Source organism: Nilaparvata lugens, chromosome 11 (genome assembly GCF_014356525.2).
Source record: "Nilaparvata lugens isolate BPH chromosome 11, ASM1435652v1, whole genome shotgun sequence".
Classification (NCBI taxonomy): domain Eukaryota; kingdom Metazoa; phylum Arthropoda; class Insecta; order Hemiptera; family Delphacidae; genus Nilaparvata; species Nilaparvata lugens.
Window position 1 is genome coordinate 8,172,325 of NC_052514.1, and position 25,630 is coordinate 8,197,954.

Consider the following 25,630-nt stretch of genomic DNA (forward strand, 5'->3'; position numbering starts at 1 on the left):
TACTTATAAGAGCCCAACTCTCTGAAAGTTCTTTCCTTGAGTAACTAGAATTTTATTTATTTATACATTGATGAATACAATATCATTCTTAACTATGAATGATTGGCAAAGGAACAACAGGCTTGAAGCCCAAAACTGTTCCTTTCCCAAATTTGGATAGAAATTGTCCAAAAATAGGTTATGTTTATCACTTCATAAGTTTTTATTTTAATCACTAATATATTTTATCTTTCGTAACTGATAAGTCCGAAAATAGGTTATGTTTATCACTTCATAAGTTCTTATTTTAATAATCTTATCTTTCGTAACTGATAACAGAAACAAACAATATCCATGAAGATTTTCGCATTCTGGCCCAAATTTCCCAATATTCGCCAGGAGAGTGGGTTAGCACAGACAAGAGGGTAACTGGTAGTAACTTTCTACGTTACTATGAGTTACAAAATGGCGTCGAATATTATTCAGGTGAGAGTGCCCTGCTATGGCAGAGCTGGTTTCGAAAACCTTCACAGTAAATCTGCAGAGGGATGGCTTGTCCCAGCCGTGGGGACTTCGTCTCACCGGGGGATGTGACCTGGGTGCGCCTCTGCTCGTCACAAGGGTAATTATTCTCAACATTTTCATCGATCGTCACCATTTCCTAGGTATAAATTTGTAAATTGATGTTGATTTTTAACATTTTTTACTTCAGAATATTTAATATTGCCATCACAATTTTTCATGTGAGGAGATCAAATTTAGCTTAGAATTGTAACCAAAATACAGCTCGGTTGCACAAAAACATGTTGAATTTTAACCGTGATCTTACCGATCTTTGAGTATTTATTTATCCCCCCTCTATTTATTCAAGTCCCTATATTGATCGAGGAATGTCACGAGAACCAATCAGAAACGTCATCTTCTCAAGAAAGGTTACTTTAACAAAAAAAGTGGTTGAAGCATCTTATTATGATAAAAATTTTACAACTTTTGTACAACCGGGTCTAGATATAGTTTTGTTTTGAGTCGACAGTGTGATGCTCATTTGAACCATTTTGACTAACAATTTCGTATTTATAAATTCCAGTGGAGCATTAGATTAAAATACGCTTCGATTTTATTTGTTATTACTGTGTGATGTCACTGCTACAAGTGATTTTTTTTCACATTTTAGTTATGTTGTCACATTAATTAACCTGGCTTTTGAAAATCCAGCATAATATCGACGGAAGGTCACAAAAAGTTTTATTATTTGTTTTTATACTAAATCACAACATTTTCTTCTAGATAAACTTTTTATAATGAGAAACTTAAGCTATATGCTCAATGTAGCTGGATGGATGTTTAGTGTTGTCTTATTGACAATAACCTATTTATATTGTAATATCCAATTACATCATTCTATTACATTATCTATTTATTTGGTAATACCCAATATCCTATTGTCGATATTAGGCCTGCATAATTATAGTATATAGTGAAAGTTCACCTAAAGTGTTCATAGGAATAGGATGTACAAAACGCCTTTGAGATAATCAAGGTTTTAAGAAAAAAATTGTAATCTTCAGTGGGAAACTGCGACGTTATTGTCTGGATTGACTATTGATTTCAGGGACTTTGTTCCAAAAACTTTCATACAATTTTACTGATTTGATTCGAAATTCTACCCGATTTTGAGTAGGCAAACATTCTCTTATCTTACTTCATGTATACTTGCATCAGAACTAGAAGTCTATAGAAAAAAGCGTGAGCTGTTCTATCATGCATTTCATATTACACTTTGATCGAAGCCAATTAACGAAGTACCGCATTAACATTTTGTTTGATCGATCAAAATATATTATACGAAATCGGAAAATCATCCTAACCTTAATCGATATAGGCCTGACTGTAGGCCTATTGACAAGTGAAAAGTGAAATATTTACTCACGAGTGTATAGCTGATGTTTGCTGTTACGCGTTGTTCCATCGTTAGGTATTATTGAGAAGAATAATGAGCCTGCAACAAGAAAAATTCATAAGTTATCTGCTTTGAAACTTCAAGAACGCTATTATCTAGTTCAATTGAATTATGATATGAGTAACAAAAATTGACAGTAGAAAGCCGAAGTGCTAAGGTGATTTGAAGCAAGCTATTGACCAGGAGATACTCTAGAAAGAAGATTCATTTCTCAGGATGTATTAGAAAAAAATTCTGAAATGGCAATTTTCCAATAAAATCGAATCAAACTGTTTATTCCTCAAAAAACAAAACAAAAACGCAATACATGTTATAAACAGCAATAAAACTTAAAATATTCAAGGCATTTTAACATGACCGACTATGAACCTAGTAGGTTATGTTGATAGTATAATGTTTATAAAATACTTCTAAAAAATAAATGATCATGATTATAAACTATGACTGTTAAATTAATAAGCATTAATAACTATTATTGCTGTTAATAACTAATAGCTGTTAAATAGGCGGTCGGTCCCCGCATGGGCCATGCCTGTGCGCGGGGACAAAGATGAAGTACGCTAGCTTTTGAGAATGTGTTTGGAAGACTCATTTCAAACGTATTTCAAGATAATTATATTCTAATTTCCTATTGTGCATCAAGATGATTCTTCGTACCAGGTTGAAACAATTCTGCATAAATATGAAATAACGTCATCTATAGTGAGGTCCACGTTATAATGGCAGTGGATAAAGATAGAAGAATAGCGATGCCGATTCTCTTCAATTATTAATTATATTTCTACACTGTCAAAAACATAATTGGCATCGCTGCGTACCTAGAAAAGGATAATACCACCGGCTTTGTCGAATGATAGACAAGGATGGCAAAACCAAATTTGATCAAATACTGTCATTATAACGTGGACCTCACTATATATCACCATGAATAGGCCTACTGTTGGATAAGATGGAATATTTTTGACTCAGTAGCCATATGCCCCAGTTTCCATATCCATGCACTTGTTTTCCTGTCCTAAATAAACACTGTTTAAGACTAAAATAATACTGCACTGGAATAATGAATGGCTGCCAATCACTGCTTGCGAAGTGTCTGCTGCGTAAAACACTTAAATCATGCCAGACGAAACAAGGCCTAAACCTCAAAAGTCTGGCTCTATTTGTAGTACTTCTGTATTTTACTGCCTTACTAAATACTGCCACGTTATTGTGTGCCACTGTTTCAAGCACTTGTATTGCAATTTCACTGATTTACTGAATACTGTTACTATAATTTCTGGAAGTATTCACTACAACAAAGTTGTCGTTTTCGACATTAGTATATCTCTCGCTACCATTTTCAATTATTGTGCGTATTTCTCTAGTACTAAGAATTTTATTAATCGTGGTAAGCCTACTCCAAGTAATTCTATTGAAATTTCACTGATTTACTGAATACAGTTGCTATAATTTCCGACAATATTCACTGCAACAAACTCATAGTTTCCGAAGTAATATATGTCGCTACCATTCCCAATCGTGCGTATTTTCCTTTTTTTACTATAAACAATTCACCAATCATGCGTATTTTTCCTGCACTAAAAATTTTGTCAATTGTGCGAATTTTTCATGCACTAGACATTTTAAACTACAAATTGATTCTAGTACCATTTATCTCTTCAAATGGACCCTGAATTAGACCGAAAAACGCACAATAGGCCCACTAGTTATGATATAATTATATATTATGCTCTAATGACATTAGTTGAACTAATTATTCTATAATGGAAACTCTATCTAGCTCGTGAGATTGCTCAATACAAGCAAATATTACTTCCAAATTTTCTGGAGTGGATTACCAACTTATAATGACATTATTTCCTAAGAGACTAGATGTCAATTCAATGTTCAGATGAGTTGAATTCATCACACGAAATGTTCATGCAATATAAGAAAAATATAATAATGTGATGTAATGTGTTTTCTATTCATAATAATGTGATGTAAACGAAACAAGAATGTTATTGGATTGGAATAACAACTTATGATGAAGTTTTTTTCTGAAATAATAGATGTCAAATTAATGTTTAGATAAGTTGAACAAATTTATTCAAACGTGAACAAAAATATGGAATACTCTTTCAATTTCATATTCCAGGACAATATCAATAATGAATATAGTACGAAAATATTGAATTGGCTACTCAATTTCATATTACCAGGACAATACCAATAAGGAATATAGTACGAAAATAGACTATGGAATACTCAATTTCATATTACCAGGACAATACCAATAAAATATGGAATACTCAATTTCATATTACCAGGATATCACCAATATGGTCAAATAATAATAGATGTCAAATTAATGTTTGGATAAGTTGTATTCATCACACAAAATGTTCATGCAATATAAGAAAAATATAACCTATGCTTTCACTAACAATTCTAGATTTGAAAGTCTTCTATTCATAATAATGTGATGTAAACGAAACATGAATGTTATTCATACGTGAACGAAAATATGGAATACTCTTTCAATTTCATATTACCAGGACAATACCAATAAATATGGAATACTCAATTTCATATTACCAGGACAATACCAATAAGGAATATGGTACGAAAATATGGAATACTCAATTTCATATAACCAAGAACTTTACCCTCCTGTTCTTCTAATAAGATGATGAATGTAGGTTACCAATCCGTCAATGCTTCATATCATACCGTAACACAGATCCACAGAGTTGCTAGAAACGTCAGTCATTCTCAACTCATAAAAGATGCGTTTACAAGATTTCGAATAGCGGAAGGATATTGAACTCTTTCATGAAATGTTGCGCCGCGGCGACCAAAATACAATCTAAGCCCACTGATCAACGCTTCCTTCAGCTTCTGTTTTTCATCTTATCTCCGCTATTTATCAAAACTCTTTGTGCTCTTGCACATTCTTAGCCTACTACCCACGCGAACACCCACTAACCGTCACTTTTCAGCTTACATATTTTTATAAATTATCTACTTTCTATCTGTCTTCTCATTTCCTTAGTTTCTTGGAATTTGAAGATTTGATCTCTTATTTCTTGATTTTGATATCTTCAACGATTTTGATCAAATTTATACTTAATATATTCATTGATAAGCTCTTTCGCGATTTTCTCAAAAACGGCTTCAACGATTTTGATCAAATTTATACTTAATATATTCATTGATAAGCTCTATCAACTGCCACAAGTCCCATATCTGTAAAAATTTCAGGAGCTCCGCCCCATCTATGCAAAGTTTGATTTTAGATTTCCAATTATCAGGTCTCGGATTTAATTTAAACGAAGAATTTTGAGTGGGAAAGATTGAGCTTGAAAATCTCTTCAATTAATGTCGATTAACATTTTCACCTGAAATTGAAAATAAGCTTGAAATTTGAGAAAATGTAACTATTCAATTGCAAACTGTTGATTCTATTAAATCATTCACTATGAAGAGAGAGCAGACCTCGTGTGTCTCCAGCGTTATTGTCCTGTCACCAGCTGTCTCAGATCTTAGAATAGTAGATTTGATATGCGCGGGAACACTAGCGTCAGTTGATCAATTTTCATAACGGCAAGGAAAGTTGTGTGAGTGCGCCACACTAGATTTTTTTTAGATCAATAATTGTAGGCCCACTTCTCTTCTTCTTCGACAACTTCAATTTGATAAATATTTTTGAAGTTTCCAATTTTTATTCTCCCACTCTTCATTTCCCCACTCCTTTCCTATCCCTATTATGATGGAATTATTACACATTCATGTAATCGAAAAATAATTTCAAATTTCAATGCTTCTTTTCACGCCCTGTGTGATATACTGTGTGGTGCTCTGCACTCACTCAATGATACTCTGTAGTAAAATACAACAAGTTGATGCAACAAACTACACAAATGGCATGCAAGCAAACTATGAGTTTCCTTTCTTCAGGAAGAAAAGTTGAGTTATTTTGTTAGTTGCTGGTGGGCCTATCATCAGAATGTGAGCAGAGCATGCAACCAGACAGACACAGTTGAAGTGAAGTAAGCCATCTGACACGTTGGCTATTTCCCCATTTCAAGTAAGATGGGCTAGCTTGCTTATAGAGAGCTAATAGGCCTGGCCAATCTAGTGAACGAGAGAGAGAGAGTGAGTGAGAGTGAAAGAGGGCGAGAGATGGAGTGAGAGAAAGAATGAGAGAGAGTGAGAGAAAAAGATTGAGAGGAAAGTGAGGGTGCTTGAGTGTGGGGAGAGAAAGAGTGAGTGGGATGGAGTGAGGAAGAGTAAGAGAGAGAAGAGAAATAGGCCTAGTGGAGTTGGATGCTCTCCAAGAGCCATGAATCAGCTCGCTAGATTCCCGAGTGTCAAGTAGCTCTGCAGACCAGACTAGATTCATAGAGAAGGAGGAAAGTAGAGCAAAGAAGGAGAAGGAAAAGAGTGGGAAGAAAACATGGAAAAACGTGAAGAAATGTATAAAAAAGAAAATTAGAGTAGATAGCTGATTGATGAATATGAACCCACAGATAAATTGGTGAAGGAATAAATGAAAAAGGAGAAAGGAAAAGAGGAAAATACATAAAAGAGAACCATAATTTGATGAAGATCGACTGATGAAGGGGTAAGAAGATCAAAAAATGAGAATCGAAATGAAAAGGAGGAACCGTGAAGGAGGAATATAATGAAATTGAGATAGATTTAATTTGAATTATAAGTGTGGGAAGGAAACCCGACAGTGGATGGGATGAGTTGGGTAAGGTGGAAAGAAACGTACACATGAAAAGGACAAGAATATCAAATGAATGAAGAAAGGAGACAAAATGAATATCTCGCAGCGTCGTTTGATAAACAATACCTTGAAGAATGTATCCTCAAAGTTTCTGAAATTCATCTGCCATCAACACTGTGAAATGGCTTGGGCGCTCATATCTCAATGAGCAATCTTAAAACATAGAAAAAATCCTCTCAAATTGCTCCATTTTGACAACATGAGACAATCTGAGAAAATTGAACCAGTAAAATATTCTCAAAAACCTCATGGATGGAATAGTATCACTTTCAAGACGACCACTGCGATCTAACGGTGAAACAAATTACTAAGTTGAATTATGAACTTGAACAGCCAATCAGAAGCGACTAGTTCTGTGTGGAACACTCCCCTTCACTCCCATTGGTCGATGACTTATTATCGTCATAAGCGCCTTCATTTTGTGGGAGATGACAATTTCAACCAATCATTTATTTATTCATAGACAATAGATACAATACAGGTAAAAACAACAGGGATTCACCCAAAACTGCTTTAAACCTTAATTTGGAATACACAGTCTAGAGGTTATGTAAATGATAACTTAATTCACATACTATTTTGAATCCAAAAAATGTATGTACTACAATAATTTTGAATTTAACAGATTAATTAATTTAAACATACAAATCCAAACAAAAATCTTCCTTCACAATCACAAAAAAATATTAAAAATTCCAGTTAAATCCACAAAAATTATACTCATGTTAAAATTCTAAACGACAAAACATCTAATGTTTTTTTATCATGGCCGTGTTAGGTTTCAGAGTTAGGAGTGCACTGGGGTTACTTTTAGCCAAAAGTAGTAAATTCACTTAAATTTACTAATATTAACTTGTTTGATTCCCATTTCAGAAAGTTAATCGAAAAATATTGCCTATATATTTTTAGGGCTCGGCCACTAAGAAAACTACAGATTGCAGATCACTTCCCAATTTGCCGAGAACTATTCCTATATAAAATTATAGATAAATTTTTTGATCAACTTTCTGAAAAGGGAATTAGAAATGCCTTCAATGATATTGTAATCGACACATTACAAATTTTGACAAGTCAAATTTAGATTTATAATCAATTTGTGATGCATCAGTTGCATTGAGCGGAGTAGATGTTGGTTGAGTTGAGTAACGTTTGTTGTATTCTGTTGTTGATTTATTTATTTATTCCAAGAGAACATAGAAAGGCTTGCAGACAAACTCCAGTACGAGCCTTAATGACATATGATAGTATAACATTACAATTAACATACAAAAAAAAAACAAAAGAAAATAATATCGCACTTCATAAAATATTCACGATTCAGTATAACTAATAGTTATTGAATAGGTGTTGATTGAGTTTGTTGAAGATCTTATTAAGATAAATTGTGTTGAGTTGAGATGATATAGTTTTGTGTTTGTGATGTTTTTATAAAGTGACATTTCGTATTATCTTTGTTGAGTTGATTCCAAATGTATCTTAATCATGAAAATCCACCATTCTCGTGGCAATGGTGAATGAACAATGACAGCATACAAAATATATATTGAAGCATCACTCGTAACACGACGAACAGCCGTATCATACAAGGAAGAAGATACGGTACTCACTTTCCTTTTTGGTTCTATTGAAATTATTGAAACACAAATAAAGTTATGGAGTAGCTCTTGAAGAGTTGAAACTATCATAGTTGTGTTATGATACTCATGATAAAATTAAAGGATACTTGATAACGTATATTGTGTTTCGAAGAAGGAGATCCTGATTCACGAAGAACATCTCTATATGATAGAAGTCATGAACCATAAGGATAATAGATGAGATAATAGATAAGAGATGGAGAATAAAATAATTGAATTAGTGAAGAAACAAGAATGTCTTGTCCAAGAGAATCAGCTGGCTTGGACATGTATACAGAATGAGCGACAATAGAATACAGAAACTTATGCTTGAAGGCAGGATGCTGGGCACAAGGAAGAGAGGTAGACCGAGGAGACGATGGCTGGAAGATGTTGAGAACGATCTGACGTCGATGTCAGTGAGAGGCTGGAGACGAAAAGCAGTGGTGCGAGGTGAATGGAGGCAAATAATTGAGAAAGCCAAGGTCCACCCAGGACTGTAGCGCTTAGAGAAGAAGAAGAGACAAGAAAAAAGGAGAGATAAAAAAGGAGTAAGTGAACTTGATTGAGTTTGAATGAAGCTATCAGTGTGTCACCACTTTGATTCGATACCCAACTGAAGTTGGCGCAGTTCCCAGGCCGATTCACAACACGTACAAACATCTCACACCTCTACATGTGTGGTCACAGACCTGTTCACAGCACTGCGGTTACCAATTTGATCACTTGAGTCGTGGGATTACGTAGAAATCAGGAAATAATAATGCTGATAATGAGCCACACATCACAGAAATACTATTGTGTATCATTGAAGATCAACTTCTGATAACATTCAATATTATTTTGGAAATATGTGGGAATATCACTTAGCAATAGCATTTGGCCAAGTTGAAATATCAATCTAAGTGCCGGTTGCACAACAGCCGGTTAAATTTTAACCGTGATTATTATCATGAGAACCAATCAGAGAAGGCGTCTTTGAAAAGACGGCTTCTCTGATTGGTTCTCTTGGAATTAATCACGGTTAAAATTTAAGCGCCTGCTGTGCAACCGGACTTTTATCTTGATGATAAGCTTCGGTTGGGTGGTACCATAGATGAAAGATAGCTAAAGATGTCCCATGATACAGAGTGTTTATGTTCTAATCTGCAATGTTATCTAAATTTGGGAAAGAAATAGTAAAAGGAGTATCCTTAGTTTTTCTCTCTCAATCAGTGCTTCTATGAAAAAAATATAAATGAATAAATAATAAATAAAATAAATAATGTCAACTCAAGCTGATAGTCCTAGTCGTTGTGCTTCGTGGAGCCACAGAATAGGTATAGAATGGAAACTGTCAATAAAACGCCTATCTAACCAATGCTTTTTACATGTCGCAAATACTAGACACGTCACGTGACCTTGAGAAGTTCCAATCCTGGTCTTCTGATTGACTCGTAGCAGTGAACGAGATCCATATCATTAAAGTGATCCGAACCTACCATCAATACTATTACAATGTGGCGCTTCCTAACAAGATGGCGGATTTTTGCGGCAGGGTACTAGCCAAGTTTCCATACTGTATGTATACTGTGGTGGAGCTATGTGACGCTGGTAGTCTCTGTGCTGATCTGTGCTGATTTTACTTACACTCTCACCTCAACAAAACATAAATAGTATAATAGACAGTTGTCGACAGCAATCGGCTTGAGTTAACAAAAAATTGGCTTGAATTTTGGAACATAATTACTATGAATACTGTTGTGGAATAGAATACAAAACAACTGAATGCACAATGAAACTTTGAATGCAGGGGTGCTTCCCTTTTTTGGAGTCAAATCTGTTTTTTTAATCATATTGAAACCAACACAAAAACTGAAACTACAGTCCTGCAAGTTACATTGATAAAACTGGATTTATCCAGATAACAAAAAAAAGGCTTTTACAATTATGAGGAGATTCCATCAATATGTAACCATCAATACCTATTCAAAAACATCAAGAACAATATTTTGACTAAGTTAGTTATAGTTCATAATAAGCTAGTAATGAGCTCTTTTTAGAGGTGTTGAGTCTCAACTAGCCGGCCTTCTCTAGACGTAAGCAGCCAAATTTCGAGTCGGTATTTAGGTTGATGACACAATTAAACAGAGACGCACTAACACCACCTGACAACACGCATGTAGGCCTAGACACACGCACGCACGCTCACACCCGGCCACCGTGGAAGTGAAAAATAGACGCGTTTTTGGAGCGACTTGTCTACGGCTGTGAAAGATTGAATCCACCGTCAATTATTAATTATGAAAAATTCCAGGGAACAAGTAAATTGACAATCTATCAAAATAAATAAATGTATCCATTTTTAAGGGGATTTTCGCTCAAAATTTGCAAATATGTGTAATGTGTTGGCTGACACATATTGAATATTCTGCTTTCACACTTAATACTAACTCTAAGTTACAACATATTGTTCAAAATTAAATAGAGGAACAGTAGAGCAACACCCAGATATCTAATGATACAATCGAGATCTATATGATATCTCTTGGATTGTGAGAAGCCCAAATTGTAAATTGTATGAATTTCATCGACTTGTGTTTATATGAGGAAACTATAATATTTTAGGTGAATCTATAAAGCCGAGTAGTCTGATTCAAATCCAATTTCTTCATTCAGTATATTCTACTATAATTAAGTATATTTTTTATAGACTACCTAAATTCTAATAGTTTCATAATTTCGTTACCAGCTCCATTTTGGTTATGTGTTGAATGAGGTTTCTTTTTTTTTGTCACTGTACTACCTATTGGATTTTTGTTACTTTTAATTTCTTTATTTATATAATTTAATTTCCTGTATGAACTCACAGCCATCGCTCAAGTTTACTTTGATGGCTGTGCCAAGTATGTGTAAAAATGTATTTCATCTCATTATTTGTATTGTACATTGGCAAATAAAATATTCTTTATTCTTTATTCTTTATCTTCTCCAATTATCTCTTCTACTATAATTCAGTATCTTCTCCAATCTCTTCTACTATAATTTACAATCTTCTCCAATTTATTCTACTATAATTCAGTATCTTCTCCAATTTCTTCCACTATAATTCAGTATCTTCTCCATTTTCTTCTACTATAGTTCAGTATCTTCTCCAATTTCTTCTACTATAGTATCTCAATTTTGAGATTTCGATGACGGCATTCCAATCTTGTGATTTGATTATAACCAAGGTATACTAGTGTAATTTACTGTATGAAATATATCATTACTATGCATTAAATTACATAGAATATGGACTGTCAAATGATTTGAGCCTATAATAAAAGTGAACTCGTATAACAGAACTACAGAACTATTATAATAGCTTCAGAACTATTATAAGCTTCAAGCTCGGTTGCACCAAAGCTTGTAAATTTTTATTTACAATTAAATATCACAAGAACCAATCACAGGAGAGGTTTTTGAAGAGAAAGCTTCTCTGATTGGTTTTCTTCGCATTTAATCACGATCAAAATTCTACAGGTTCTTGTGCAGCCGTGGCAAGAAATTAAAATAGAAACGTTAGGGTAGCTATAGAATATTATACAGGTTATAAAACTTTTACTAGTGTGAACTCCTGCGTAATAAGCTCTGGTAGGTTGCAAAACACTATTAAAATCTTGGCTAGGATCGGACCTGATGCAACATTTATTAGATGAATAACTCTCCTGAACTCCGCCTGAGCTCTCGACTTATCTTGTGCATTCAGCGGGCTGAGAAAAGTGATTGATCTTCACAATTCCTCAGCTTCATGCTCCAATTCCGACCCTCAAATAGATGTCCTACAAAAATATCCGAAAAAGAAGATACAGATTCATCCTAGACCTGCGATTAGAGCACACGTATTGTCCCAGGAGACACACTGGTTTCGAAAAAAGTGTAACTAATTCTCGATTTTTAACTTTGCTTTGAGTGTGTCTAGTTTTTATTTTGAAATATTTTGGCTACCGTTCAAAGTTTTTTTTACTGGGGAAGGGGAATATTGAGGGAGACAAAGAAAGAATGAGGAGAAAACAAGATGAATATGGAGAAGGAGTATGGAGAGAATTGAGAAAATATTTGGAAAAGAGAATGAAGAAAGACGATGAGCTCTCTAATGAAATATTTGATTTCGTATCCCATGATTTCCAATGAAACACGAAAGTATGTGAAGGAGGGAAAAGCCGAAAATTATAGAAGAATATAGAGAGATGGAAGGGAGAAACAAGACATTTAGAAAAAATGAAAACCAATAAAATATGTATTGAAAAAACATTGATGAGAGTAGATTCATTAAAAAATATAGAAGAATAAGAGCGATGGAGGAGGTAACGAAATAGAGGGGAAAATAACAGGACAGGGAGGTTCGGAGGTGAAGATTAGAAACAGAATATGATTTGAGAACAAAAAAGAATGATGAATAAAGAATAAGCGTATAAAGAATAAAGAGAAGTAGACGTGGAATGGACTTTGAAAAGATTAATAGAGTTAGAAAAATAATATAAAAAACATATAAATATACAATACAAGAAGAAATAACAGTAGAGTTAGATGAAAGTTGGATCGAAAGAATGTAGATCAATAAACAAATAGAAGGGAGGGGAGAAGAAGGAGAAGAAGAAGAAGAAGAAGAAGAAGAAGAAGAAGAAGAAGAAGAAGAAGAAGAAGAAGAAGGAGGAGGAGAAGAAGAAGAAGAAGAAGAAGAAGAAGAAGATTAGATTAGAGTTCATTATTATTTATGTATGTTACAATAAAGAATTGAGAATTGGAGATGGAGAATTGAGAAGAGATTAGAAAAAGAGAATGAAGGAAGAGTTACCAATGAAACAAGGGAGTAGGATACATGGAGGACGGAAAAGTGAATAGATTGGAAAAAAGATGGATAGAAGAAAGAATCAAAACATTTAAAGAAAAACGAAGATCAAAAATATACATGTTGTAAAGAAGTCATGATTCAATAAGATAGATTGAAAAAAAGAAGAAGAGGTATAGAGGAAAAAACAGGATAGGGGAGTAGAGATGAGAAACAGAATATGATATGAGGGTGGGAAAGAATGAAGAGAATAAAAAGAGAATGTGGAAAAGATTACATAAAGTTGGAGGAATAATTTATTATTGAAAAAATATGAAAAGGAATAATAAAAAATTAGATGTAGAGATAGTGAAAACGTTGGTTGTAAAGGAGAAGAACGTAAAAGGAACGTGAAATGAAAAAAGAATCAAAAATAGGAAAGAAATGACAAGGAATATAATGAGAACATTTGAAAAAGAGATAGGATACGACAGAACACCAGAGTGAGAGAAAAATAAAGAAGGTGGCGAAGGGATACAACTGGCTGTACTAAATATCTTTTATCCTGAAGTTTCTCTCACTCCTCTCTCCTTATTCTCATTCTCATTCTATGTTCACTGTCTGCTCTTTGTTTATTGCGCCAGAAACAAATATACCAACAAATGTATGTTAGTAGGTTCTAGGATGTTCTAGGTTCTAGGTGACAGGTGTCACATGAATTTAAACAGAGTTAAAGAGAAAATGGAAAAGAGAAGGAATAGTAGAAATATCATGGTACGTAGGACTAGGATGAGAATGGTTTGAAGAGAGAAAGAAGGTGACGAATTGGAGATAGACATGAGAGAGAGAATAAACATGAATTCATTTATAAGAGTATCATTCACATTCTTCCTTATACAGCTAAACTCTGATTTTAATACGAGTATTATAACAATATTGCTCGAATTCGTAGCGGTTATCGAATATTCTATGAATATTTTTACTTTCCTTGCCGTACTACCATAGGTAAAGAAAGTATTGCTTTCCAAAAAAAATTAAGGTACCCCAATTTCAAGTTTTCTATACGTTTTAAGGTCCCCTGAGTCCAAAAAAAGTTGTTTTCGGGTGTTGGTCTGTGTGTGTGTATGTGTGTATGTCTGTGAACACGATAACTCCATTCCTAATTAACCGATTGATTTGAAATTCCAAAGTTAAGGTCCTTATACCACGAGGATCCGACAATAATAAATTCAATTCAAGATGGCGGAAAAAATGGCGGATAATTACTATAAAAACCATGTTTTTCACGTTTTTCTCGAAAACGGCTCTAACGATTTTCTTTAAATTTATACTATGAATTTATAGGCCTTATCTATTGGCATGAGTCTCATTTCTGGGAAAATTTCAGGAGCTCCGTAATATTCTTGAGAAAAATGGCGGATAATGACAAAAAAATCATGTTTTTCACGGTTTTCTCGAAAACGGCTTTAACGATTCCCTTCAAACTTATACCATGGATAAATAAATTCATAAGCCCTATCAACTGACTTGAGTCTCATTTCTGGGAAAATTGCAGAAGCTCCGTGATATTCTTGAGAAAAATGGTAGATAAATATATACTAAAAAACCATGTTTTCCACGATTTTCTCAAAAATGACTTGACCGATTTATTTCAAATTCATACCCTGTATAGTTATTTATCAGCTCCATCAACTGGCATGAGTCTTTTCCCTGGGAAACTAATGGGGTCCACCCCATCCTTGAGAAATTGACTTATTGAACTCCTTCTCGTGCATGAAGTAGGTAGGTAGAGCAGTTTATAAAAAAACACATAGTTCAGATATTTCATCTGTAGAACAGCTGTTTTGACGACTTTTAAAAAAATCATCGAATTTCACAATAAATTTACACAAAGGAAAAAGTACTCTGAAAACAATTATATATACACATTAATACAGTAGTCTGATCGTAGTTTCAAATATGTTGCCACCAATCGTCATTATGTTATTCCCCATAAATTATTCTCGTTTAAGAATGAGGCTTACAATCCAATGGACAAGGAAAGGTGTGTGAGTGTACCACACCAGATTTTTTGACTCGTGTATGAATCGAAATTCGGGGAAGGAACAGTTTTGGGCTCTGCCTGTTAGTCCTTCCACAATCATTCTGTGTATCATTGAAAAACTATCCTAATATCATTCAATCTTTGATCACCTGTATTCAACATATATCATGTTTTCATATTTTTGGAGGGAAAATATAGTACTACAATAACTGTACAGTAGTGACAAAAGTGGAGACAAAAACCAATAAAACCCTTCTATTTTTCGACTTACATACAAATGGTACTATCAAAATTGGGAGATGAACAGTTAGTTTCAGGATGAGGCTGCTATTCTCAACTGATCATTATATTAAATAGATTTGTAATTATTACACAAATGAATAGATAAATGGGATAAAGATGGTAAATGAATGTAGCTCATCATTCTTATTCAATGAAAATTATTGTAAAAATTCGACTAAGTCACAGTCAAATTATTGTATTATTATTATTAACGAATAGTATACTTTGAAATAAATTTTTCGTTATTCAAATTCTAAAATTATGATGGGGAATAATATGTTTTTGTTCAATTTCAGTGTCAGGCCGGCACACCAAGCGACGGTGAGCTGAAAGTTGGAGACAAAATTCGAAAAATTGGTGACTACGATTCCAGAGATCTCCGTCACAAGGATGCACAAAATTTGTTCAAGAATGCCGGAAACTCTATCAAACTTGTTGTACAGAGGTAAGTTGAATATTTTTCGTATCTTCTCACATTACTTAGAAAGCCATGAAGCACTATTATTTCAATTACTTATTTGTTATATTATCTTATCATAATACTAATCAGTCTGAAGAGACTGCCAAGCATATCACACTGGATTGCGACAAGGACTGCAACCAAGAAGTGATGAATGGAATGTTAGAACTCCTGGTTCTTGTAAATGACATAGGTATTGGTTTGCCTAACTAACATACTACTTGGGAACACAATAAGCTTGGGTTCTTTGAACCTTTGGATCCTTGAATCCGTCCCTTCAAAAACAATAGACAATCATAGTACAAAGCATTTTGGAAGCAACAAACGCTATCTTCACTCACATATTTTCGTCTATGAAGAAAGGAATATTGACATTAATCTGACATTAGGACTATAATCCAGAACCAATAAGGGCTGGTTTCCGAGCTCGGGATTTAGCTAAGTTCTAGACATTAAACAGCTGGAGTCAGAAAATTGGCCTTCCGAAACGTGAAAATTGTGAAAATGCTCGAATCTGATGAGTATATTTGAATTTTCGAATCAATGAATAATTTCATTTGCCAAAAAACAAAATACAAAAAAGGTTTACGGAAAAAATGTATAATTGCTACTGCACTAATTAATTAATTAATTGAACAAAAAATTAATGTAATGTTGATTTATTTGATTAGAAATAATAACGAAATGATATCCTTATTCATGATATTATAGATAATAATTATTAAATGAGGATTTAATGTATGCTCACATGCATGAGTAAAGTAGGTGAGGCATAAATACCTGCAAAAGCATATACTAATATTTATATTTAATTTGATTTAATGTATATTTTAAGTTTTAATATAGTATATTTCTCTAATTTTCAGAGATTCACTAGCCACACCTGCAGCGAGCGGACGCACAAGCAGGGCTTCAAGTGTTGGCCCCTCTGCTTTGCCCTCTGCTCTGCCCTCGGCCCCCCACGAGTCCTACCCACCCTACATCATGGCCCCCCTCAACTCGGCCCTTCTGGACACCCCCCACACCCACCACCCGCGCCCCTTCTCCGGGCTCAGCTCACCGCATCTCCAGGAAGTCCAGGAGGAACAGTATACTGTCACCGAACAGGTCAGTCAAACTCAAATTTAAATATTCTCCATCCCACAAAAATCGTTGTTACAATAAATATTGAAAAATGGATTGAAATACTCCTACGAAGACTATAAATTCGTGTGTAGGGGTGAGTTCCGGTCAAGCTATCTTAAAGTCAGTAAAAAGTTCTATATTTTTTCATTATTCAGAGCAGAGGCAGGCTAATGGCTTCTGTCTAACCTAATCTGGTACTGATTATACTCCCTCACGCCTCATCTCTCCTACTCATCTGTAGAGTTTAAAGTTTAATATACGAGTCTAGTATATTTGACCGAAGCGAAACTGAGGTCTTAGTTTCGACTCGATCGGCTTTTGTCTGTTTGTTTGTTTGTTTGTACCGCAGTTACAGTCGCAGTTACTAGTAGTTCAGAGAACAGTAGAATTCGCTACACTCACTACAATCACTACTGACACACGTCCGCCTATTCACACACAAACACACATACAAATTGGATTTAGAGTATAATTATATAAATGCAATAGGATCGGTAGTGGTCGCTGAGAAATAGAAGTTCTTTATATTTTTGAGCTAGGATGCACGGTTAAAAAGATAAAAAATCTGAAACTTGAAATGTGGGTCTTTGGGGGGGGGGGGTAAATAATTGAATTACAAAAAATTCAAAAATTTCAACATGTAATGTATGAAATGAGACTGCCTTCGAGCTCTGGAAAATAAAAGTCTCCTACACTTTTGAGCTAGGTTGCACGGTTTAAGAGATAAAAAATCTGAAACTTGAAATTTGTGACTTTGGGAGGGGGGATTATCGAATTCTAAATTCTTAAAATTTTGAACATGTGATATATGAAATCAGACCACCTTGGAGAGCTGAAGAATAAAGGTCCTCTACACTTTTGAGCTCGGAAGCACGGTTTAAAAGATAAAAAATCTGAAACTTGAATTGGGACTTGTAAAAAAATCTAAATGCCAAAAATTAGAAAATTTTCAACATGTAATACATGAAATAATACCGCTTTGAAGAGCTGAGAAGAATGAGCCCAATTTTAACCTGATCTGATAAATTATTGAAAAGTTAGGTAGATTTTTAGGGTAAAATTTCCGAATAAAGGGCCGCCATCTTGAAACGGGAATGAATTTAAAATTTTTGAATACATACGTTTCTGCGCCTTGTTTCAAAGAGCTTGCATACCAATTTCATCCAAATCGGACAATAACTGCGACTGTAACTGCGGTACAATCAACAAACAGAAAGGCGAAAGCCGATCGAGTCGGAACTAAGACCTCAGCTTCGCTTCTGGCAAAAAGTTCTATATTTTTCTCATTATTCAGAGCAGAGGCAGGCTAATGGCTTCTGTCTAACCTAATCTGGTACTGATTATACTCCCTCACGCCTCATCTCTCCTACTCATCTGTAGAGTTTAAAGTTTAATATACGAGTCTAGTATATTTGACCGAAGCGAAACTGAGGTCTTAGTTTCGACTCGATCGGCTTTTGTCTGTTTGTTTGTTTGTTTGTACCGCAGTTACAGTCGCAGTTATTGTCCGATTTGGATGAAATTTGGTATACAAGTTCTTCGAAACAAGGCGCAGAAACGTATGTGTAACAATTTTTGATAAGACCTTCAGTTTCAATATAAATTGAATATGAATTTTGCCGCTCTAAAATGTGCTGTATTGAATGAATGGTATCGTTGGAATGCTATCGATAGAGGAAAAGAGTTGTCAGCGGTAAACCTTGAAACGTCTGAGCCGCTCCAAACCATACTGTATTTATTAATTGAAGAAAACTTCTCACTTGCACCATTTCTTCCCTTTTCAACACGATATTTCCCAGTTTCATAGATGAATAGTTTCTAGACCTACCGAACCGGCCGGAGACATCACAGCTTTAGCTCTTGTTTTCGTTTCGGAAATGAGATCAGAAACCGACTTGTGAGCATAAACATTCTACATAGGCATAACAAGCCGCCATAACATTGAATCCACTTTTCATGAAAAACATTATTAGCAACCTCCTGTCATTGTCACCATCAAACCCATCTTATTTAGAATCATTTTCCGTCTCACTATCGTCTGTGAGACGATTCATCGTCTAAATTGCCTATTGCATATCCCATTTTTCTATCAGTTGACCGATTTCTTATAATTGATTGTAAGAAAAGTTGTAATATTGTAAATATGGGGACAATATGAAGGTACCTCCCTGAGAGACATTTATAAGTCCGGTGTCCCTGGAAGCAATGTCATTAGCACTTTCAATGGAGAAAATAATATATGACATGGATAAATCTTCACAATATACTGTACTTTCTTAATGGCCCTTCTCATTAGTTTGAAAGTTGTAGGCTATTCATGAGGGAGGTCTACTGTTTGCAGAACTACTAGTCTAGTATTGTCCAGTTAGTTTGCAGCACGGGGTCTATGGCCAAAGTTATTTCAAGGGAATATAGAATGTATTGTATAAAAATGACATTCTATATTCTCTTGTTGTTTTTTAACGCGAATAGGAGCATACTGTTGCCATTGCTGATTCTATCAAAATGAGCTTTGATGTATGGTTTTCATTGAGTCTGAGTGATAGTTTTCATGTATAGAAAACTGGCAGTTCCTCCAAAGCTAACTGCCTTATGTTCGATTCCAGCATTTGTAGCCTCTTAGAACTCCTTTGAAGATAAAAAGTAAGATTTTCCAAAAGAAAGTAGTACTACTACAATATTCTTTCTTCAGTATTCAATTAAAACTCGACGATTTCAACAATTTACTAATTTTTATCATTACATTTGTTGGGATTGTTTATACTTCACAGAATCTCTCAAAACTGTTGTGACTGTAACCAAAATGTTTGGGTCAGCGTTTCTATCTCAACGCATAAATACTGCACTTTATCAATTGCATTTTGTGCATCGTTGCACCTAGTTGGCAGAATGCATCTTCGCCGCCTGTTTATTGGCTTTTGTTTTGGCAACTCGGGTTTCGTGTGACCTTGAAAATGAGTCACGTGACCATCTCCTGACACAATGACCGTACACCCCCGTCAACTCCCTCCTTTCAAAAAGAAAAGTCACCCAAATTGCAACACTTACCACGAAATCTAATATCTCATCATGTCATACGTCGTGTACTGTTAATTATTACTTTTGGCATTATTCTACACATCTTATTCGTCTACTAATTTTGAATTTTATGTACGAGTTACGTATGGAATATGGTTGCCAAGATTACCTTTGATATAGACTTGCGTTGGATTCAAGATTCAGACTTTGTTTCTAAATGTGATAATCGGATGAATTGGTATTTTTATTCGAACTAGAAAACGTCAAATGATGTTGACAAGTAGTAGGTTTTGCAGAATATATGTGATAATTCGAAAAACACTCATTGACATGGGCCACTTTTTAAATTAATAAAACAATATAAAATCTTATAGCACCCTTTATTTTTAAAACTTTAAAATAGTTTAACAACTAGTTTTGGTGATATTACACCATCAGGTTATTTTATAACCTGTCTATGGTGTTATATCACCGAAACTAGTTGTTAAACTATTTTAAAGTTTTAAAAATAAAGGGTGCTATAAGATTTTATATTGTTTTATTAATTTAAAAAGTGGCCCATGTCAATAAGTGTTTTTTACTATTGTTTTAAAACTATTTTAAAACTTATTTTTTAAAATAAAGGGTGCTGATAATTCAACTATTATAGGCCTACATTGAAACTTCTAAATACAGTGTGGTTAGTAGAAAGAGAATGGTTTTAATTGAAATGATTTGAATCAGTATTATACTTAGGCTAGACACACCAGTTAGTCAAGACAAGACAAGACATGATCGGACACGTTTAGTCACAATACGTCACATAGTTGCTTATGAAGACATGTCTAATTGCAATGACTAATCAGTGTGTGTTGCGTCATAAGCAACAATGTAAAGTATTGTGACTGAACGTGTCTGATCATGTCTTGTCTTGTCTTGACTAACTGGTGTGCGCCTAGCCTTACACTAGCACATGACTGAACGTTGATAACAATATCGCATTTTCTATAAAGGTACATCACTGAATCGAGACAATTATTGTGAAATATGCGTAGTGAATTAGCTTCAATAACATATTGCACGTGATTGATAACACTCAAATAACAATTTGGTAAGCTTGAGAGCTAAGATGATGAATTACACTTTCATAGCAGAAATTATAAGGTTCCACGAAAAAAACAATATCTTACAAGAACTACATAAGATAAGCAATAATCATAATGATTGAGCGTTGGAAGAAAGAGTAGTAAGGTAGACTAACTTTGTAATCGATCTACAATTCAAATTAATGTACCTAGAGTACCATTCTAGATACCTTGGTTAAAATCATGCTTCAGTAACCAGAAAACAGTGGCTTTATTGTGAATTTCAACCAATCATAACCGTAGTGTAATCAGTAATAAGAAGGTACTAGCAGTACACCAATCTTCATTTTCCAACTTCATAATTTCCACTTACGGAATTCTATCGAGAGAAATGTTTTGTAAAACTAACCGTCTGGCTCGCTTCGCTCGCCATATCCGCCTAGCCAGGGGGCTCCGCTTCCTGGACCCCCTACTGGATCGTCCAAAAATGAGATCAGGGGCTCGCTTCGCTCGCCTGCATTTTTCATTTGAGCATGCTTCATTCCACCAGAAAGTCAAAGTACTGAGTTAACGCAGAAAAGCTGAGAAAAACGCTAATTTTGGGCGTATCTTTGATGAAATATTAAATTCACCTCATCACAAAATGTTTAGACCCTAGCTAAACCTTTGTACCAAATTTGTACATTTTCTGTCTATTACTTTATGAAAGAACTGAGAAAACACTAATTTTGGGCGTATCTTTGGTGTTATTCCAAATTCCTTCTAACACAACATTATTACACCCCAGCTGAGCTTCTGTAGTAAATTTGAACATTTTCTGTTCATTTGCTCTCGATAAAGCTGAGAAAGCGCAAAAAAACGCTGGAAAACGCAGACTTTGGGCGTATCTTTGGCGTTATTTAAAATTCCTTCTAACACAACATTATTACACCTTAGCTTAGCTTCTGTACTAAATTTGAACATTTTCTGTTCATCTTTCTCGATAAATCTAAGAAAAAGCAAAAAAAAAAAAAAAAACGCTGGAAAAACGCTAATTTTGGGCGTATCTTTGAAAATTTTTCCAAATTCGTTCTTAGTGCGCCTCTAAAGGGCCAACTGAACATACCTACCAAATTTGAACATTTTTGGTCCGCTAGATTTTTAGTTCTGTGAGTGAGTGTGTCAGTCAGTGAGTGAGTGCCATATATATAATTATATAATATAGATAATATTCAGAGCTGAATGAGATAACAAATTTGAACGATCTGAACGCTCACGACATCTGTGGAGGTTTAAAGAAACTTCGTCTAAGCGTGCCAACAAATTTTTCTGATACTGCGTTTAGCAAGTCTGAGAACTGACTTAGCTTTGATGCACCGCCACTAGAGATTTTAGTTTATCAATGGTCTATCCTGCTAAAAACTACTGGATTGAGCAGACCAATTCACATTATCATTATTCATTCACAGATTTGTTGCCTATCACAAATTGACATTTGTGGAAGTATAACAAATTTTCACTTCGATAACTTCCCATGCTGATTTTGGAAGTATATTTTGAATTAATAAAATTTGGGAATATCAAGTAACCAATAAGATGCATGGATCGAGTCTATAGGCTACTACAGTTAAAAATCTAATATTTATACCTATTTTATTTCGAATAGAATAATATCAATAATACTAGTAGTTCTGTGTACAGTAGACTTCACGCAGTTTTCTCATCTGATGTCACCTGTTCTAGTTGATTCAGTTGAATCACAATTCAGAGTTGAAAAATGTTATTTGTTTTCTCCAAGATCCAAAACTCACTTATGTTGTCAGACACGGCCAGACATCTGTGTAATGCATGCTATGAATAATGAATTATCCACTTGTCAGCTGATTGATTATGAATAATTCTATAGTCTGATTGATCGTATCTTCAAAGTACCAATATTTATAGTGATATAATATAGATAATATTCAGAGCTGAATGAGATAACAAATTTGAACGATCTGAACGCTCACGACATCTGTGGAGGTTTAAAGAAACTTCGTCTAAGCGTGCCAACAAATTTTTCTGATACTGCGTTTAGCAAGTCTGAGAACTGACTTAGCTTTGATGCACCGCCACTAGAGATTTTAGTTTATCAATGGTCTATCCTGCTAAAAACTACTGGATTGAGCAGACCAATTCACATTATCATTATTCATTCACAGATTTGTTGCCTATCACAAATTGACATTTGTGGAAGTATAACAAATTTTCACTTCGATAACTTCCCATGCTGATTTTTGGAAGTATATTTTGAATTAATAAAATTTGGGAATATCAAGTAACCAATAAGATGCATGGATCGAGTCTATAGGCTACTACAGTTAAAAATCTAATATTTATACCTATTTTATTTCGAATAGAATAATATCAATAATACTAGTAGTTCTGTGTACAGTAGACTTCACGCAGTTTTCTCATCTGATGTCACCTGTTCTAGTTGATTCAGTTGAATCACAATTCAGAGTTGAAAAATGTTATTTGTTTTCTCCAAGATCCAAAACTCACTTATGTTGTCAGACACGGCCAGACATCTGTGTAATGCATGCTATGAATAATGAATTATCCACTTGTCAGCTGATTGATTATGAATAATTCTATAGTCTGATTGATCGTATCTTCAAAGTACCAATATTTATAGTGATATCAGAGTATGGAGGAATTCCTTTTCTTTTCATATTATCCTTAAAATGCAAAAGTTCAAAAAACCTTGTGTATACATCGACACGCAGTTGAAAAAGGAATATTCCTGCCAAATCTCATCGAATTCTATCAACGCGTTTGGCCGTAATCGCGTTACATACAAACAGCCAAAAGCAAATCGAGTTGAAACATAGACCTCACTACATTCGGTCAATAATTTCTCTATCGGAACTGATATTCAAAGCTCACAATAATATAGAAAGTACTAGTAATAAGAAATAATATTTTAATATAGAAAGTACCTTACTTTAGTTGAAAGCTTAATGCACTTCAAGAATAATGCAATATGGTAACACTACAATAACAATACTTTTTATAAGACTCGTTTATAAGACTACAAATGAGTCAAACTTCTATTAGGATTTTCTGTGCTCTACTATAAAGTATAAACCATACTACAAAAATATTAGTCTCCTATTCATACTATAGAATTCCTGTTTGACAAGTAGCATACATTGCGCCGTTAAATTTTATCAGTTCACAGTACTCAGTAAGTACAGCTAGAACTGATAAGCGGGGCTCTTCACTATTGTCAAATCTCTGTTACCCTCTTCATACTATTACTATATAGTATGAAGTACTATATCCCATCTATTACTATCTATCTATTACTACATAGTATTACTATTACTATACTCATACTATATAGTTTGTTTCAACCTTCATGTATATTAGAATCAATGTATACGGCTTTAAAGAATCCAAGGAAGTAAAGAATGGCCAGTCAATAGCGTTTTACCGGACATTTTCGACTATTAGTAGATGAACTCACTCTTGTTTGCCTATCTTCACCCGAACAAAATTGAAAACATTCTTTTTCACTACTTTAGTTGAAATTCACGTTATAATTCAGCACCTGATCAACATTGGTTTGCTATCCCTGTTTATAATTAGACAACGTAGATAGCTCTATTCATTGTTTTCTAGCTCCGCACCGTTGTCAAATCGTGCGTAGGCCATGAAAAGATATGATGAACTACCTGAATATTAAATAATTATTTGAAATTCATTAGCATAATGTCACAAATCATATTTCCTCCTTTACACCAGAATATTCATTCTTAATTCACTATATTAAGCAAACCCAGGCTCTATCCAACGGATATGGTTTTTAGTGATTTTGAGGTCATGACTATACGTCAATTATACATAAAAACCGTAATTGAGTACTTAATAAAATATAGATCCGATTTTCCTCTCACAATAAACTCTACTCTTAATTATTATAATCCAAGGGCCACTGCTAACAAATATGTAACCTATAACACTAATAATGAATGTATAAAGAGGCAATTAATTTACATAGGTACTAAAATAATAAACCTCATTCCAAATCACTTTCTCATGGCCAATAAGATCAGCGGAAAAATTAAACTGGATATAAAAAACTGGACATACAGTAATTTCTTCTTTCATTTAGATATATGACTCGAGATTTCTGCTCCAGCATTTTTTTTTTCATTAGTTTTTTCATTTTTCAGTGGACTCGCTTACCTTTATTTTGAGTACCTATTCCTCTGTTTTCTTCCTTCCCCCCGTTTCTCCCTTCCTTTTTTCCTCATTACTTCTCTTCTCTTCTTTGCCTGCCTATTGCATGGGAAACCATAGTTGGCTAGGTATCTTCCTCTCTTTTTTTTCTCTTCTCCAACACACCCAAACACTAAGCCCATGGTTTTTTATATTTGTAACATTTTATTGTGTTTTATATGTTCCTTAAATCTTTGTAATTTTGTTTTGTCTTGTTTTGTGTGTTTTTAATGAATTGAAATTGAAATTGAATTATGAAAATTTATTATTA

The 25,630-nt window shown here is 34.2% G+C and overlaps 1 protein-coding gene across 20 annotated transcripts in view; it reads left to right on the top strand.

The window, feature by feature from the left end:
- LOC111053579 (PDZ and LIM domain protein Zasp-like) overlaps positions 1-25,630 on the top strand; it is an 89,856-nt gene that overhangs the window by 19,410 nt on the left and 44,816 nt on the right. For 13 of the 20 annotated variants that reach the window (XR_005572455.1, XR_005572456.1, XM_039437542.1 and 10 more), the window contains exons 2-4: positions 466-601; positions 15,744-15,892; positions 16,774-17,014. Coding sequence is in view for 18 of the 20 variants with exons in the window: in XM_039437542.1 (XP_039293476.1) it covers positions 482-601; positions 15,744-15,892; positions 16,774-17,014 (510 nt within the window). In the remaining 2 variants the exon portion in view is untranslated. The remainder of the gene's footprint in view (positions 1-465; positions 602-15,743; positions 15,893-16,773; positions 17,015-25,630) is intronic. The other 7 variants (XM_039437557.1, XM_039437554.1, XM_039437550.1 and 4 more) reach the window with 1 other exon arrangement.